Consider the following 20,548-nt stretch of genomic DNA (forward strand, 5'->3'; position numbering starts at 1 on the left):
TACACCTAAGCGTTATTGACCTTAGCTAAGTACTTTTCTGATTCTTTACCCCGAGGTTGCACAGACGGGCCGCAGTAAAGGGATTTGGTTACATAATCATTCACAACGCTAACAAAATGATTAAGTGTGTGTGTTACAAAAACCGTGTGACAAATTCTAGTATACAAGTCTAGAATAATAACATCAACACGCGTAGCGGTATAGTTGAAGAAGTTTCGTTTCCCTGCTTACATCTTTCAGGTTATCTAGTTTATTCGCGTATTCTAATTCCAAGGCTTAGAGATGTAACTTTATTTTTTGTTAAAATCAAGCATTGCTCTATTTATGCTCGGAAATACCAAGGTTGAATAATAAAAAAATATTAACCTATTGATCGATTAAACGATAACACATATATACATTTTTATTGTGCTATGCTACTCTGTAATATTATTATTTTGTATGTACGAAAATAGCTGGCTACTACTGTGCAATTTAGCATACGTGTTAAATTTTCTTTGGTTCTTAGCTGCGAATATTGGACATTCGATTCTAGCCTCTCTCGTTGTCTTTTGTTTCCGCCGAGTAAGCTGAAAGCATTCATATGTCGTCAGGCCAATAGATAGATTCAGAAAGCATTCCAAAAGAACTTGCACTCAAATGAGCATCGACTTGTGGTAAATTGAGCGTCAGCATATATTAAATTTTAAGGCTTCTCCTATAATTCGCACTACGCGTTAAATTGACTCACTGATGAATTTCGATGAACCAATGAGCAAACCATCATGACTGCTTACGCAACGTATTTATTAAACGTAGAACAAATGTAGAGGATACTAAAATGCATGATCAAAAGTTAAGCCGATGAGCTTTTATTCAAAGCAGTGTACGTGTTCAAAAAGTTAGTGTTTGTTTTGGCCCACATCCTCACTTCGTAGTTTCACAAGCTTTCATATATGCATTTGAAAAGTTTTGAAAATAAATACAGATGAGCAAAAATGTCATGGGGATTTTGAGTTTAAAAAGGTAATGTAGCTTTGAGATAAAAGAAAAAAGCTGCATTAAAGTAGAACAGGTGCAAGGGTAAATTGAATTTGACAGTTTTATTATTGCTACATTGCATATTAAACTATCAAAACTTACATCAATGCTGCAGTTAGCCCTTGCTGTAGTGTTGCAAGATTTAATATTTTTTCAATGGTTTATCAGATTTGTCACACAGATCTAAAAAATAAGGTACTTGACAAGTACATAACTCCAATGTTTTACACATTTCTACCACGTGCATGACCCCTTGGACTGTTTGTGCATATGCTTTTTCACTTTGTTATTGCTTATGGTATAATAGCATCTAATGATTAGATGTTTCTACAGTAATTGCACAAGCTGGTTCAATAACCACTGATGATGCCACAAAGTTGTTTCTTTTGAATTGACAGTTTTGGCAAAGGCATGAGTTTTCTGGATTTGCTGATACACTGCTCCTACTACTTTATATGATTTATAAGAGACAAGAAATGTCCCAGCCTTTTTGACACATTTGTAAAGTTTTTTTGATGTTAATACTAATTATTGTGTGCCGAACAATACCCGCCGATGGTGAAAGCAACGAATGCATACTTCAGACTTACAAAAGTGCTATTAAAAAACGTCCATTAGATGAGTGTTCCTAAAAATAGTGAGATACAAGTACTGAAAGCACTGACTTATTAGCAATGTGGATACCGGTTTATATCCCAAAAATAAGGAACTAAATGACCATTTTATATTCTTAGTTTAATGTTTGGTTGCTTGTGTTTCTCACCTCGCTGACTTTACATATTATATTGTCAGTTTACTGTAAGGTGTTCTCCACAACACGAGCGAATCTACAATGTGCTGCATTTGGTGTCACGCTGTGTTAATGAAGTTGCACTAGCTATGAAACTGTATGCTGTCTTACTATAGGTCTAGTTTGATAAAATTATTAACAGGCTCCTATACTGTGTATTGAATAGTTAATAATCCATATCGTTGAGAGTGCTGCTTTTAAAGAGTGCCATGACGTTAACATAATATTGCATTGATATCATTATGCACTTATGTACTTGAATCTCAATTAGTCTAGCACAAAGTATTGAGTCTTCGAGGTTCCCTTGCCACTGGACTCCGGCAGGTCTAGTCAAAGTTACAGGGACATTGTTTGTACAACAAAGCTCTGAAAAACACTCACAGCATGTTTGCCATAAGATAAGCAGACATCGTACCCCATCTTCGAACGATCACTTCACTGATACAAAACTAAGACATTTCTATTACTAAATAATCTATTGTTTCTGCGTGCTATTATTATTGTTGCTCATCTGTTTCTTGTCTCATTTCAAATAGATGTTTACTGCTGTATTTTTTAAAAACTTGTATGCATGGTGGGCTGTATATGATCCAAACCACTCACATTAAACTATAACCTGTAGAATGGCATAGACATTCACATGGTAGCTATGTCCATCTCTTTCTTATAACGACCCTTCTGTACATCACATTCATAAGAGCTTAGATTAGACTAGCATTAAGCTGGCGATACCCAGGATTTCTTTCATTTTAAATCAGATGCTCACAGGTGTAAGTGGTCAAATAGCTCACTGGTGGGTGTAAGTGGCTGGTTCTCAGGAACCAGATGGAGTTTTAAAACCAACTACTTTAGGCGATCTGGCAGAAGGCACCGAGCATGTGCGCATTAAGTTTGGACCAATTTGGTCAAAAAATGGGTAAAGGCATAGCACTTGTAGACTAACAGAAAGACACAACGACAACGTGGGATTTATTAGTATAGATTCTGGTAGAAATCATTGTCAAATGCGCTTTTGGTGTTACCAAGCTTTTGGTTCCTAAAATGTTTAATAATGTTTAGCTGATCTACCATGAACTAGTTTAATGTATCATTAACATCACTTTAGTAGTACTTTTTTCTAATATACAAGTTTCTCTCTTGGTCATGCTTATCAACGTTTGACAGAATACCATTGGCTGTTGTATCTAATCAGCGAACTATCTACAGAGATAAAAAGACTAAGTTGATTGATTAAGTGTATGAATATGATCACACACATTCAGTAGTCAAAGTTTACTAGCCCTCGCTCCTTCGTTTCGTGTCCTATAGCTTGGGTTCATTGGCTGTTTTGAAGATTTCTATTGTTAATTATTGATCATAGTTTGCTTTGTTCATATCAAATAGATAAATGTTCCATTTGAGGCTCCTTGAATAGCGCAATGGTCGGGTATTGTTATTCTTGTTGTCTTGCAGGCTGATCGCGTGTCGGCTCAACAGAATAGAGATGAGATGACTGACCAGACCTCCAAGATTTCTTGGAAGCGTGCCGAACTCGCTGTCAACAGGTTTGTTAAAACTGCCGAGACAGATGTGGCGAGGCTACAGCAATTCAAGAAAAACATTCTCGAGGTAAGAAGCTGACAGTACCGGGCTACTTGTGTGTCCGGGTACAGATGTAGTGACTATTGATAAATAAAGAGCTTGTAATTTTTCTTTCTATTCTAAATTATTATTACACTATAAACAAAAAAATAAAGATATGTTGTTGTTTCAAGAAACAGAAATGTTTATTAAATTTATTATTTAAGAGGGTGCAGTTGTCTCTAGGGTGGCAGTTGTCCTAAGGAGGCAGTTGTCCTAAGGGGGCAGTTGTCCTAAGGGGGAGTTGTCCCTAAAGGTGCAGTTGTCCAATGGGGTAATTGTCTCGGAGACGGTTGTTTTGGGGGCAATAGTCAAGAGAGAGGGAGGAAATTTTGCTGGAGTCAGCTTTCCGGATACTGGTTTTTGTGGTACAACTTTGGTGATTTGTTAGAACTTGGGTGTATATACAGTATGAAACTTCTATTTGTGGTGCAGTTTCATACTGTCAGGTTGGTAATGATAAGAGAGCGCCGTCTTATGTAGGTTAGACAATTGTACAGTCTACTAGAGGATTTGTGGTGTACCCACTTAGCCACTTTGAAGTTAACCTCCTTTCACTCACAACAGTAGATCACCTTTCACTCACAACAGTAGATCACCATGACAGTTCATGGATAATGGGCTTAGCGGAGCAGCTAGCGTGACGGTTTAAGCCATACTCCATGTTTTGAAACAAATTAGCAGAACTCAGTACTGTTGCTATGATAAAGCCAAGCAATGTCGGATCAGTCCCGAGTCATTAATCACCTACCTGCATATATAGAGCATCTCTGGCAACCCTGATACATCCTGGTTCATATTGTTTTTGTCACTGGGCCTGCTATGGCTGGGTTGTATAAGTTAGGCATATATTGTTACTACTGATGACATTTTTATAGGTCAAACATTCAGCAAAGTGTTTTTTAATGATCTTGCTTTTTTTCGAATTATGTAATCTGTATACATTCTGACTATAGTTTAGCTTTGTCTTAACGTCATATCAATTGTATATCTGTTGACCCCTTCACTTCTCTATTGTATACAGATTGGCATATCTATGCGCAACCCTGAAAAAATATATGTTTTCCACTTTATGTTGCGTTGAAAGAATGACAACTCCATATATTTGTGAAACTAAAAGATCGGTTTGGTTCAAGTGATAAATGTAAATGCTTTGATCGCTTCAAAGCATTTTATTTTATAATAATTTGGCATTCGTGATTTTACAGCTTTTCAAGTTAAAAGTAACTAGGTTATATTTAGCTCTTCACAGTACTCTAAGACCTCATTGTTCATTTGATGCTGTTTATACTCTAAGACCTCATTGTTCATTTGATTTTATGCTATTTGTAGTTGAGTTACTATCAGTGGGTCGGATCTAGGTTGTATCTATCTAGCCAAGTTTAATATTTCTGTCTGTCAACACATCCTGTCTTCATAACTTACAGAGCTTGTAGAACCTTATGGAGCTTGTAAAACCTTATAGAACTTATACAGCTTATAGAATGGAATTGTATATATATATATAGTACTTTATTGGCAATAATTTCATTTCACAAATAGAAATGTTTTTCAAATTAGGCCATAGGCCTACAACAATAGTAAAACAAAAACAGGGGAAAAAAGCAACTGTTAGCCATTAAAATTGAATAAATCGTCTGACAAATAGTGCTTAAAATGCCTTTCTCTGCTAAGAGAATGGATATTTGGTGGAAGATTGTTAAAGCAGCTGGCAATGACATTTTAAAAATGATTGTTAGTGATTGTATGCAATTTGTTCACATCACGTAAGTTGAAATGAGTTGAGAACCTGTAATTGTCATGTAGAAAACGAGGTCACAAACCATGAAAAATTTGAAACATTGAATTGAAGTAAAATAAATATTTTACTTCAATTCAATGTAACTGTTTGGCTTTCAGTGAAATTGTTAAAATGCATGCGGTGCTTGCATTCCAATCAACATTGCTCACCCAGTTTGTTGACAGATTATAAATATATCAATACACGTCACTGGTGCAATACCATCCACCACAGCTTGTTGCAATTACTTCTTGGCTCATCTACTTTGAAATGATTTAGGAGAATCAGAGTTGCTGTAATAGCTTCTTTTTGTCACATTTCACTACGAAAATAGTAATGAGAGCATTTGTTACCCGCTCAATCGTTGAATGATATGACTATTCATTAATTTTGATTACATCAGAGACTCGTATGCAATAGCCTACTCTTGTCGCTTGTAGTATGAGAACTCTGGTGACCGTGCAGCCGTGAGAAGGGAGCTGAGTCGAGCGCAGCAAACCATCTCTCAACTCGAGTCTAATCTTGATTCGCTACAGGGAATTCGTAAAGAAGTCACTCAGGAAGATCTCATAAAGTTTGATAATAGAATAAAAAAAACGCGTAACTGGATCACAGATGAAATAAAATCATTCAAAGAATTGGATGCTGACTATGTTGAATATCACGGAGAAGAGTTTGGCCAACTCCTTAAACATGGTATTTAAAATGAAATATATAATATTTTAAATACTATAATAAAAAAATTGCAGGAAAACTAAAATAATCTCAGTGTTTGTTTGTCTTTTTGTTCTCATCTTTGTGTACAGTTATAGCGATTAAATCTAGCAATTAAAAATCTGTTTTACCCTGGATTTGAACCTGAGACAGTTCCAATTACAACTTTGTGAACTCAGGCACCTAACCACAGCTCTAAGCCATTTTTCTCAGACTCATCTTTTTTACTTACGGTATCCTTATCACGATTGCGGATTACAAGCTAAATGGAGATGCACTTTTTATTATTAATTCACATTAACTTTTGTGTTTGTATTTCTTTTTAAAATTCGTTAGGTTACCTATTTTTTGATTTAGAGTTTTCAAATGTGACGCTTCAATTTCAAATGCCCCGTTACCAACTTCAATTTCAAATGCCCCTTTACCAACTTCAATTTCAAATGCTTCGTTACCAACTTCAATTTCAAATGCCTTGTTACCAACTTCAATTTCAAATGCCCCGTTACCAACTTCAATTTCAAATGCCTCGTTACCAACTTCAATTTCAAATGCCCCGTTACCAACTTCAATTTCAAATGCCCCGTTATCAACTTCAATTTCAAATGCACCGTTACCAACTTCAATTTCAAATGCCCCGTTACCAACTTCAATTTCAAATGCCCCGTTACCAACTTCAATTTCAAATGCCTCATTACCAACTTCAATTTCAAATGCCCCGTTACCAACTTCAATTTCAAATGCCCCGTTACCAACTTTAATTTCAAATGCCCCGTTACCAACTTCAATTTCAAATGCCTTGTTACCAACTTCAATTTCAAATGCCCCGTTACCAACTTCAATTTCAAATGCCCCGTTACCAACTTCAATTTCAAATGCTTTGTTACCAACTTCAATTTCAAATGCCTTGTTACCAACTTCAATTTCAAATGCCCCGTTACCAACTTCAATTTCAAATGCCTCGTTACCAACTTCAATTTCAAATGCCCCGTTACCAACTTTAATTTCAAATGCCCCGTTACCAACTTCAATTTCAAATGCTCCGTTACCAACTTCAATTTCAAATGCCCCGTTACCAACTTCAATTTCAAATGCCCCGTTACCAACTTCAATTTCAAATGCCCCGTTACCAACTTCAATTTCAAATGCCTCATTACCAACTTCAATTTCAAATGCCCCGTTACCAACTTCAATTTCAAATGCCCCGTTACCAACTTTAATTTCAAATGCCCCGTTACCAACTTCAATTTCAAATGCCCCGTTACCAACTTTAATTTCCAATGCCCCGTTTCCAACTTCAATTTCAAATGCCCCGTTACCAACTTCAATTTCAAATGTTTCGTTACCAACTTCAATTTCAAATGCCCCGTTACCAACTTCAATTTCAAATGCCCCGTTACCAACTTCAATTTCAAATGCCCTGCTACCAACTTCAATTTCTGGTTCTTGCGTAGGGCTCTTGCTGTAAAAAATGAAATTTAAGTTTTCACCAATGAACTGTTGTATTATCTAAAGTAGGAATTGCATCTGCATTCTCTCTCTCTCCATTCAGTCAGAAAAAGTATCAGACAAAAACTGTCTGATATTTCATTTTCGAGATACCCAGTATCGAGAGTAACCTTAACTTCTTAACTTTGAATACAACCAGTATGGTTGTATTCAAAGTTAAGATGGATAGCTTCTGTTACAACAGTCACCCTCTTTATACACACACTTCTATGTACATTACATTAATTCAACATATTCATAACATTTAGTTTGTTTTCTCAGGTCGTAATTACCGTATCAGTATCAAATCATTTTTCATTGTGAACATTGTAACAAAACCGAATATTTAACCAGTACTTGCTATTTACCTTTTCCTCATGATGAGAAGTTTGAAAGTTGTAGTTGTTTGAAAAAGTTTGAAAACCTTTACAGTTGTTTTATTTTTTCTCTTAATTTATTTGAACTGCCCAAAACACGTTTCTCATGATATGAAGTTTAAAAGTTAAAATGGTAAATGTTGTATACGTTAAATACAAATCAATTTTCTGTCCAAAGAATTTTTATTACCCAGGCAACGCAGGGCATACTGCTAGTATAAAAGAATTAATACTATTTTGAATAACTTCAAAGAGAGCTGAATAGAGGCATGCTCACCAGTTGCACGTGCTTCATTTCTCCTCAGTGAAATTCATAACTGTTGCTAGTTAGTCTTGGCAAGGACGGCCGAACTATTACTTGGCTTATTCATATATAATTCAAATAACTAATAATGCTACTGATAAAATATCTTGTAAGCCTACACGCCCAATAATTTCACTCTCTTCTTTTAGCTACATAAGTTGCTATTTATATGTCATGAATGGGTGAGGTGACTGACTGGAACAGATAATAGGCATCTTCTATTATATAAGCGCTGACATAGCAACTTCATCTTACCTTGGTTCAGTAAACCATCGTGTTTATGGCAGTAAATTTTACATATTATAATAGTTATTTTTATATTTCAATATAAATAACTATTAGGTTATTCTATGTATATTCTCAGGAAAGTTTATTCTATAGGGAATTTACGTTGTAAGAACAGTAAAGTACATGTAAATTGCCTAATCCGTTCCAAGATCTTTCCAAACTCACCCCTTTGTCCATGCAAAAAGAAAAAAACTTGACTTAACTTTTTTAATGTGTGGGCTGTACGGTAACGGCAGCATTATTGGTTTGCATTGACAATTTTTCTCCTTTTTATGATCAATCTCACTGGTTTTATAGACCATGATTGCGGTAGTTTTACAAGTTGACAGGAACTGCACATTTTCAACGTTCATTTACAACAATTTGCTTATTTCTCTAAACAGCGAAGTCTATTCTTCAAAGTAAAACTAATAACAAATATTTTGTTCGTCTACAATAAGGCGAAACAACAAAACCTTTTTACTATAATAGTAGTTCTACCTGTTCATCGTCTATCTGTGTTCAGGGGTCAAGGTTAGTATAAAAAGGAACTTCCGATGATACTCCATCTCGTGACATTCAGATTGGTAGACCGATGTTGTAACCCCTGCACCAATCGACCACCTTTAGATTTATAAACAATTGCGCGGCTATCCTATTTTCCTTCTTGTCGACACATTTAACGATCTATTACGACGTACTAGAATGTTGCGAAAGTTATATATAACGCTATAAGCACGACGCTTTGCTTCCGCAAGTGCAGCGAGGTAAACTAACATTTTAGTCAAATTTGAAAACTTTTGACAAAAAATTTGACACTTTACGTTATATGGAATTTTTTACGTGGTAGGAAGCAAAAACTTCGCATAAATGTTTTACGTTATCTGGTATTTGCTTTATAAGAGGTATATGTTATAGGATCGTCTTTGTATTGTATTGTATTTAATACAATTCTCAGAAACTAGGCATCCGTTATCTTTTTCAGCACATAGTAAAAAGCTGTATGTCAACTGAATCTCTGTTGTTGAGATAAATGGTTATTCATCCAAGTTTAGTCATTCTGTCAAGGACTAAGTTTCGTCACTTTGAGTTTTCTAATGGGTCAACAGTTTTCCTTAACATAGGTCACACAATTCCTAGAAATAATTGTTTTTCCTGTTGTCATCTAATATTTTCCGACTATTCATAACATTAATTAGATATTTATATTAGTCTGGCAGTTCAGTTCTTCAGCTGCTTTCATACAGTTCCTCATGTCATTAATACTGAACTCATACAAGGTTTCAGTAGATTTTATCAGAAAATATCGGTATTTTTCTATCATTTGTGATCGTTTTTGATGTTTGATGTGATCTGACTGCCAGGATGTTTCAAGATTAAAATCGGCAAACTTGATCGCGCTTAAAATGCATAGATTAAGCGAAAACGTGATGATGATGTCTATAGTTGCAACGAAACCAACAGAATAGACACGCGTAACGCCGCAACTTCAACGCAATAGTCGACATCAACTAGTGACATCATTTAGCACATATTTTTTTCTGAGCATTCAACAACAACCAAGTTTTGTCAACTTAAATCTTGAAACATCCTGGCAGTCAGATTAAATATACAATTAAAAACAATCGCAAATAATAGAAATATACCGATACTCTCCGATAACACCTACTAACCTTTTGTGTGAGTTCATCTCTAATGTCTTGTAATACGCAGGCGCTGAAGATCGAAGGACTCGCGTTCAATATGCCCAGTATGGCAATCGGATACAGTGCCAGGAGGTAGCGGATGACTCCGAATCACTCGAAGAAGACGAGCTTGAAGAAGAGGAAGCTCAAGAGAAGCAGTTGGAAGAGCTGACACGTAGTGCCGTCCATGCTAGGGATATAATGACATCACTAAATGACATAGTATACGTGAGTCTACGGATACGCTTTTGCACCTTATACTGTACCAGCTTCTGGTAGAATTAGTGTTACAATAGTACAGGATTCATATCATAGTTGCTCAAAATCCTTATTGTTCTTCTAGATTACTCCTATCCTTTGACTCAGTATTGAATAGTATCTACTCTACTATAAGTTGTTTTGTCGATTTACTACCCTACGACACTTATGTATTCGCCTCATTTTACTTTCGCGTTTTCGCTGAATCATTCTCTCGCGAAAATTTCATGTGCGAAACTAAACTATCATAACGAACGAGCGAAAACGCGAAATTAAATAGCTTTGTTCATTGATAGTCCAAGAAACAAATGGCAGCAAGCTATCAAATTGCATTATCGATCTCGCCCACAACATTCTACCTGCGGTTCACAATTACAAACTAGTCCCAAATTGAAATTTTTCTTTATCGGTGAACTGAACCTTAGGAATATAATTATGTTTGTTCCACTGCATTTATTTTCACATCACTATATTTTCGCACTCATCAGAGCTGCGAAATTAAGTTGCTGCGAAATTTTACTCTGTATGCTACTCACGAAACTAAATACTAGCGAACTATAAGTGTCCTGTCCTAGGGTATATTGTAATGTATTAATTTTTATTTATTAAGATCAAGAAAAGACATCCACTTAAGTATTAGAAAAATTAATTAGCAAAAAGTTTTTCAAAAACTAATTTACTTTTTAAAAAAACAATTTAATTAGCAAATAAATTCAAAGCTCATTGTGGTTTGTTCGTAAAGTTAAATATGTGTGATGTAAAGATTATAAAAGTTGTACTTTAAATTTCCATAAATGTGTAACAATATATTAAGTTTACCGTGTTTGTCAGAGTATACAGATATATCGCGTTACCAGAAGTCCGATATGTTATATTGAGACAACTCCTTTTGTGGTATAGGCTACTACCAGACCTAGATATGAAATTAATCCATTCAGATATTTGGTTTGTAGGCTGAAACATACGTTGGGACAAAGTATCTTATATGATTACATTGTACTTTGTTCAATGCCTAAAGCCTAAACAACAACAATGATAAATGGGTCATGATCACAGAAACCATGGTTAAGTCGGGATTGTAAGATTTAGTGTTATCTACATTAGCAGAAGGAAAAAATTCTTACAGTTATTTTGCAAAAAATTTTTTGATTCTAGCTTAATTACAGCACATTTTATGGCCAATAAACTGAATGCACGTTTACCATTAGTGCGAAGACATCGTTCTGAGAAAACTGGCGTTAAAGTTTGAGAAACGAAAACCAATGCACAATTTCGTTTACATTTCAAAACGTCATAGCAACCAATATCAAGAAGTTGTGATATTTATCTAGATTTCTGTATTTATATCCAAAAAATTATGTTGAATTTAAAAATCTAAACAGATTTTAGCTGGTTGTCATAGAAATACCTGTATATTTATAAGAAAATGTATTACTTAATTTTGCAGATATTAAAAACGGCTTGGCAGTACCACGATATCGCACACAGCCAAATCATCAACAAAATCTTTAGAAAAATAATAACAGTAACATATTTTACACCATCGGTCTTTATATACTTCGGTCTTGGAAATTCGAATAATTATTCTTTAAATTAAATCTGATAACAATCCTATAAAATCGAATAATTATTCTTATAATTAAATATTGTAATAATCTTGTAGGAATCATTAGGAAAATATCATCGTAATTCCCTTTACTTTCAATGCTTTTGACATCAGTTGGAATACCAAACTACTCATTAAAAGTGTTAGAAATGTCAGAGCTATCTTTAAAATCGGCAAAAAGAAACGATTATATTTATCGGACGTCATTTTTCAGTACTTCCTGTTTAGCATAGCAACGGTTTTAAGGGGGTTTTTCCGATAGTTAAAGACTTCCATTGGCTAAACTGACTTCAGATTCAGAAAGATCACTCTTTGATTGGTCCAGATGCACGTGTTACAAAAATCGTTACCAATATTATAAGTTCAGTTGGTGCAACTTCAAAGTCGGATAACTCAACTTCGTGATTTGCGACTTAACCATGGTTTCTGTGACCGCGACACAAATACTGTATGTAATTACATATATCATTAAAACAGATAAATTATTATATAACTACATATGTGAAATACCGAATGTAACGCTTTAAGTTATCTGTAAAAGCAAATTACTAAAGTGATAATAAAAAGAGGCTTTCTTTGTTATTATATTTTATAGGAATGTAAAGTGTAAACATATAAACATGTCAATGCTTACACTCGGTGGTGGAGTAATAAAATATATGGTGTAATTTACTCTAACTTGTACTAAATATAGTTTATTGTATACATTTTTATTATTTTTTCATTTTATGTTACTTTCTACCAGCTCTTTTTACTTTAATGTTTCAAGAAATTTTAGATGGAATTTTTAATTTTAAAATTTTAGAATTTTTAAATTACTCAAGTATGTCAAAACAAATATTTGCTCAGTTCTGACACCTTAGGCCAAAAGATTTGTATGAAAAAACAACTTCAGTTCAAACATGACTGTATTGCACAAAATTATATATATATATATATATATATATATATATATATATATATATATATATATATATATATATATATACTTTTATCAGACATGATAATTTTTATAAAAAAAGTTGTTTTACATGTGGTGCCACAAAAATAATAGGAAAGGTATTGCAGTAGGGTGTCATAGACGCGAATACAAAATTTTTACAAGGAAGACTTGAATGTATACATCTGATCTTGTTGACAAAGATTAGAAAACTTAGCAATACAACACAATATCAAAGTTACAAGTGTTTTTATTTAGCCAATAGGATACTTGAAAGTAATTACAGAGCCATTGATTGTTGTTTGCTTTTTGTTATATTGGTATTCCATAACATTTACCGTATCGAGGTTCTTTCCGTTTAGATTTTCAATTCCATATCTATAGTGCTCCTCTATCACTACATAGGCCTACATATCGTATCTAAGGTTATCAATTGACACCAGCTTGTTGAGTTCTGTAATGGTTTAATATTTCTTTAGCTCCAAGGAGAAGCGGTTGAGTCTATAGAAAGTAATGTGGAGACGGCCCATGCTAATGTTAAGAAAGCGGGTCTCAGTCTCAACAAGGTGAGTATCATAGCCTGGGATTTACTAATTTATTATGAGTTGGATTCTTAACGACCAACACTCATACACAAACTGTAGTCTATATTTAAGTTTCTTAGATTTTTGTAATCTTGTTGTTATCTTGAAGGAATTTAAAAAGTAACAACACTAACTATTCCACTAAGGGTGCAGTCGTGGCTCAGTGGTTAGAGCGCTGGTTTTTGATCAATAGGTCAGTGGTTTGAGTCACATAAGAACTATTAGTGGAGTTAGGAAGGGCATTCAACCACAATTTCGTATGTGCCAAAATTAGTTGGGTCACTGGCGAATAAACTGGCTACCCCATCTGCGCTTCAGCGTGGATGAGGAGGGTGGCTAGCAACCATGCAGGACTAAAAACAAAACCTGACAAAGAATGAAGGAGCTTTTTTGCAAGCCAACGGCCAGCTAGCTAGAGATGGTGTCTCAATAAAAAAACTCAACAGAAGGCAATGATAAACCACTGTTGAAACCTGCCAAGAAAAGTCATGGTTATAGGAAGAAGGGGAAAGCCATGATTGCCCACATCCCTACAGGACATGTTTCTTGGAAAGAGAAATATTTTGCATAAATTCATAATCATCACATTGACAGTCATGTAATTTTGTAGATACATGTAAGATGGCGATGTCTTCTCTCAAATTAATGATTATAACTATTTTGGAAATTTGTACCTCTTGTGGCCACAAAAAATCAGATTATGATTCCAATGTGAATATTAACATATTCACTTAGATCAAAATTCTTGCAAATTTGTAAGGATTATAAATTTGTAAGATTGTATCTAATCATAACCTTAGCAGGTGGCATCATGGATGCCACCTGTTGAGGTTATGATTAGACAAAACCTATATTTATTCTAGTGTAATCATGGACTCCCACAGCATATTCCTAGCTATTATAATTTGGCCACTAGAAACCCAGTGACTCATATCCTATGTTGCATCACCACCTCAGTGCCACTTTATCAATGATTATCTCTTCACTATTGAAAAATTTAAAATATTTTTAGTTAAATATGGAGATGGAAAGCAAAATCTCTAAAACACACGTTTTTAAGTTTATGTGAGGCTTTCTTATGTTTGAAGTTAGTGTAGTTTTTTTCACCTTCAAAAATTTGTTAGCATTTCCAACAACCTTTAGTCAAAAATTAGAATACAAATATAGCTAAACATATTCGTTTCGCATCAACTCGGCATTAAAAGTTAAATAAAAACAAACATATAATATGTTTAATATATTATATATACATACTATAATATAAACAAATGTTGTGCAAATCAAGATTTTCTTGTAGGATTTTTTGCTAATTCAAGTCATAGAACCAGATTAATATTCTCAATAGCTGTCTTGCATTACGAATTGTTGTATATAGCTATGAATTTATATTGGAAAGAGAGCTCAAGATGTAATATCAAAATCGAGTTGTTACTAAATTCGCAATCCAGAGCTTTCCTCGTACCTATATACCCATTATATACCATTTAAAGATGTGGTTGCGTCAAATTTGAGTTGATCTTAAAAGAAAGCATTTTTTTCTCTATCAGTTGATATGTTGTTTGTTGTGTTACGCGATCGCATTGCTAAGATATTTGAAGATTAAAATCGAAAAAATCTGATCGCCGTAAAAACGCTCATGCCACAAAAACGTGCCCAGACTTGCCCAAAATGATGTCACGCGTTATACAACCTGTCTCTATCTCTCGTATTCACATCGGCTATTTGCGATAAAAGTCTAGTCCTACGCGGCTCTATTGGCATATATTTTATTTTGTATTTGCTCATGTTGGCTAGAATAAAATTTTAAATCCAGCTACAGATAGATGCATTATTATGAATGTTTCAAAGGCCTCTAATAACGAAAATTGAAAATTTGTTCTACTCACTTTCTCCAAATGTTGTGTAAACATTTGGGTACCGACTACCAATTCTACCGGTCTACGGTAATTCTGTCAAGCTAACTATGTTGAATAACGTCTTTGTATCAGCACAGTTCCGCCGCTACCCATACTAACGATATACAGCCTCCCATAAGTCCTGCCCACCTTATGTCCGTTGCCTATCCTTGGGGTGGGGCTGTATATCATTGCCTACACCGACTATGTACTAGTTTCTTACTACCATAAGTAAGCAAGCCGCAAGGATGAGAAGTCTACTGCAAACTGAATTTGAACTCACATTCTCCAGTTCTGCGGACATCCATATACCATATCAAATTCACTACAATATTCTGCAAATCATGTTTTGCATTATCTTCAACAATATTATTTTATTATATAATTTTTACAAGCAAAAATATTTTCATTTCGGCATAAAGCTTTTATTAAAAATATTCATCAAGTCGTGGCCACTCACATAGTTTTAGCTGATACAATAAGGCAAATTTATCTACTGCAACAAACTCAAACAAAACATCATGGTTTATGCAGCACACATTCAAGTCTCTCTTTCCCCTTTATGGCAGTTTCCACACTGACAAAGCTGCTTCGGCTGGTGGGACGACATAAACATTCTGTAATCAGTAAAACAAATGCAATAAATATATGTCATTCATAGATATGTCATTCTAAAGCGTATCTATTGAAAGCTTTCAAATTGGGAGTTAAATAGATTGCGACTGTAATTTTAAAAACGCATAAACGTTTAACAAAGGCACAAGTACGCTAAGCCAACGATTCGGAGATTTGGTTCTGGAAATTAAAGATTTGCATTGATCAATCGATTTTCTTCACTTTCTACAAGTGAAAAGTGAACATCTAATGTCAAATCATGAATCTAATTTACTAGATAAAGCTGCCACAGAAAGTTTGAAGCAAATGTAGCTAGGTGAACCGATAAAAAAAATATAAAACGATGATTAGTGATAGCAAAAGTTATAATTTTATTAATTAGTACATGTATTAATGAGTACTAAAATATTACCTTTAGTATATTCATCAATCTAAGCCATTGTATAGATAGATGCTAAAGATTAAAAAGAAGCCGTCAAGAACTCACTGTACATACGTATCTCGCACGCACAAGAAATTACATTTTAGCCTCAAACAGGGAAATATAATCTGAATGTAAACTCAACAGAAAACTTTATAGGAGACTCAAAGTAAAAGATAAATTTACCTCCATTCTCCGATCTTCCTCCGTAGAACTTTAGCTACCTGATGCCAAGAAAACTCGGAGTCACTTTCGCAGTAACTTTACAGCAATTTTACAATTACATGTATGTTGTTCGTCAATAAAACGTGTCGATTGAGTAATTCATAAAAGTAACGATGTTAATTAAGTTAGTAAATATCGATGTCCATGCGATTTAATAATAGAGTAAAATCCCTAAATTTGAGATCACAGACAACACGTTTTACAAGTGATAACATTTATTCCGGCCTATATAAAAATTTCGCGCTGATGATTGGCTAAGGAAGCGACCTCATATTTATCGCTCGTGGTTTCTTTTCAGATATATTGCTTGTGACGTTACGAAAGAAGCACCCGCTGTAACGTGAGCTTTTTAAAAGAGGGCCTCATTCAAACGCATATATCTCTGGACAGGGTCGGTCTACAAAGACAAAAATGGCATCAAATTGTAGCCGATGTTTTAGCCTTTTATGGGTCTTAATTTCATTAGATCGAATTTTTTGACGCAACCACATTTTTAAGGCCGTCTGTCTGTTGTTGCACTTTGTCGTGAAGTGGTGAACAACGGCTATATTTATTTCGCTAGTACATATTAATATCAGTGTAAGATAACTGATCTCAACAATCCATTGCTATTTGGTTCTACTCTTTCAAGTTTTGTTGGAGTGATTTGTCAGTTTCCAATCCCCTATGACAATGACTTCATTTTCTAATGGTAAAATCATTTACTATTTTGGCTGCACCTGCAATAACTGTCTTCTACCCGTCTGTGCTGAGTTGAAGGGATGTCACCACCAAATCACCAACAGCAGATTATAATTCTTCTCACTGATTATTTACTTTGTTAGCTTTTTTACTTGTTTATTTTATTTATATATTTATTTATATTATATATAAATATATATTATTTATATATAATATATTTATTTATATATATTTATATTTATTTTACCTCCATCTGACTCGTTAATAATCAGTTTTAACAGCAAATGCTCATAGGCCTGCGGAGCATTTCCTTTCGCTGTTCCTTAACATATTCACCAGCACAGAATGTAAACCAGTTGCTGGTGTAAATAGGTAATTTGCATACCAACCTGTAATTCAATTGTCTTTGGTGATTACGCTGCAGATGCCAAGTGGAAACAATTTTCTAGTTAAGCATCTGCTCTATAAGCTCGTTTGGCGGTTCATAGCAGAGTTTTGTAATATGCAGGTGGATTGTAGGGTGTCGAACTAGGGTTTGTATCATATACCGTACTTTTCGGACTATTAACCGCACCCTTATATAAGCCGCATTTGCTTAATTTTCAAAAAAACGATAATAAAACAATGTATAGTTCACACCTTTGTATAGGCCGCAAAACCCAGGACGGTGATTTTTAACACGGTGGCAACTTTGCTAGTTAAAACGGAACTTTGCTGGTTAACACGGAACAGTGCCGTTAGGCACTGTTCCGTGTTAACCGCCGCTTTTTAACCTAGTGCCTAACGGAACAGTACCGTTAGATATTGTTTCGTTTTTTCTTTCACCGCTAGAGGTGCCCTAACCAGAGATTCCAGTTGATGCGCCCTAACGGTGAAAAGAAAAAACCACAGAGTAGCCGCACCCTTATAAAGCCGCATGGCTCAAAACATCAGAAAAATGTAGCGGCTAATAGTCCGAAAAGTACAGTAAGCTAGATGTGTACAAAATTATTTTTGTTAGTTACGAGTTGCTTTGCTTTTAGGCTATGGCATTAAAGACTGCAGGCTACACAGCTGCCGGGGCTGCCTGTGGAGCTCTCATTGGTGGACCAGTTGGTCTAGTCATTGGTCTAAAGATTGGTAAGAGTATCACCTGTTCAATGTGGTGTAATCAGTATATTTATGAACATCAGTCGATAGTTTATCGGTTCTGAAATAATTTTTGCTGTTTTCTAAGAAAAGATGATATTTAGAAAGTCATTATGAAGCTGCAAACACATTTTGTGATTTTATTGCTGCATCATGAGGCGCACAGAGATAATGCTGGCGTGTGCCTAAACACACTTGACCGATTCACCAGCAAACAATAACGCGGGCACACTCACAAACTGCCAATACAACTCCGTATCATTAGTTTTTTTCGGAGTTAATAAATTTAAGTCAATATGGCGCCTGCTAGACAACGGTGTAAACAACTTCCACTTTTGTTAATAGGCCTATTCACTACAAGACAAGAAAAAAACGATTCTTTTATTTTTAATAGTAATATTTTACGATTTTTATATAGTTTACTTTATAGTAGTTGTTTATTTTTAATATAAATATTTACCGTGCTCAAGGTGGTTCACTTGCGCAACCATTAATTTCCAGATTTGGTTTTCAACTGGGTTTCTTTGTAATTTTTGTGCGCTGTATCATACAGGACTGGGTGTGCTCTTATTAAATCTATGAACTATTCAGTGTTCATTTCAATAAAGTTGTTTCAATTGTAACAAAATAGCAAAATGTTTTTGCTGTACATTGGTGAACATTGATACGAAAAAATTACCAGCCATTGAATTGCATTCGGAAAAAACCAACCAATCGAATTGCATCTCGCGCGCGATAAAGTTGTGATAGAGAATGTCTAGTTTTATCGCTCTGCACGAGCTCACTGACCGAATTCTAGCGCAGATTAGTGCCACATAGCGCGCCAAATATCGCCTAGGGTGTTTGCACCTAACAGCTCACCTTAGTACCTATGCAAAGACATTTGGTCAGGGATCACAGAGTTAACAGATCCATTCAAATATTCGCTGCAATAAAATTAGGATATTGGGTGAGCTATTATTTTGTCAAAACAACGAACCATTTACGTTTTCTTTTTCCTCAGATTTCACAGCACGTTGCAGTTTTCAAATTTCTTTCCATTTTCGGTTTAGGATGGATGAGAAGCAAACTTGTAAACATATTGTAACTTGTAATGACTAATGATATAAACGTATTGCTGCTAGTGAAATTGTTCAACATTGACTTCAGATATTTCTGATAACAGTACTCTACCAGAGAATGAGGTCGGCATTTTGGTCAAACTTTGAAAACGATAGCATTATTTTTCAGTCAGTTTCACTAAACTAAAAATATATTAGCCATGGCTTTTATTAGTCAAATGCATTGTTTTGTTATCCATTCTTGTGCAGAATTTTGTGCTGATTCTAAAAGAAGCTTTGGATTAAACCTCTGTCAGAAACTCGAGCTTTTACAGCAAAAAACTGAGTGTACGTCAGCATGTTTTTCAGTATGACATTTCCATCAGGATGAGTAAAATATTCCATTGTGACAGAATAAAGGTTACCTTTTTGTGTATGCAATTAATTTTTAGCTACAAGTACATTGTAGCCATCAACCAGTACTATTGTTTTGTAGTTTTGTTGCTGCCATACCTGTTTACCTTCTTCTAATAACACTACATCTATTCCATTATGAGTCACCTCCTCTTCTTATCTAGGCTAGCTTGACTTCTATTGTGATATGTTACAGCTCTGGTGACGGCTGGAGCTGGGGTTGCTATTGGAGGTGCTGTAGGTCACAAAATTCACGAAGTGAAAACCACAGAAAATAAGATCGAGCTAGCACATCTGGAGGCAGCATCTGATACTAAAGAGATTAGAAGACGCACCAGGAAAGATAACACTTTATTCTAGCTATGCATTGATATTTTTTTTGAAGCACCCTATGCCTGCGGTTAATATTTTCTGTTAACTGTTACATACGCATCCATGTATGTTTTTAAATAGTTGTGTATCATGTTATACATGGTATTTGTTTTTTGTCACCAATTAGTGCTAAGACGAATTATGACTGAGCTGCCTCATAAGTTGTCCTAAGTTGAAACATTATCTTATTCAAAATCATCTCTAACCCTGATGACTATAGCTATTATTCATGCATAACCCATAAATATTCAAAATATAATATATTAAATATGCATAATGTGAATATTAAAAAAGATCCTTACACTAACACAACATTGGAATTACCTA

The 20,548-nt window shown here is 34.7% G+C and overlaps 1 protein-coding gene across 1 annotated transcript; it reads left to right on the top strand.

Moving 5' to 3' along the window:
* Positions 1-147: 147 nt before the first annotated feature.
* LOC137394771 (syntaxin-17-like) lies at positions 148-20,504 on the top strand. Its single transcript, XM_068081534.1, has 7 exons — positions 148-240; positions 3,263-3,418; positions 5,651-5,906; positions 10,071-10,270; positions 13,326-13,412; positions 18,290-18,386; positions 20,046-20,504. The coding sequence occupies exons 2-7, from the start codon at positions 3,299-3,301 to the stop codon at positions 20,207-20,209; spliced, it is 924 nt and encodes a 307-aa protein (XP_067937635.1). The 5' UTR covers positions 148-240; positions 3,263-3,298; the 3' UTR covers positions 20,210-20,504.
* The last annotated feature ends 44 nt before the right edge of the window (positions 20,505-20,548 follow it).

This window comes from Watersipora subatra, chromosome 4, assembly GCF_963576615.1.
Source record: "Watersipora subatra chromosome 4, tzWatSuba1.1, whole genome shotgun sequence".
Taxonomy (NCBI): Eukaryota; Metazoa; Bryozoa; class Gymnolaemata; order Cheilostomatida; family Watersiporidae; genus Watersipora; species Watersipora subatra.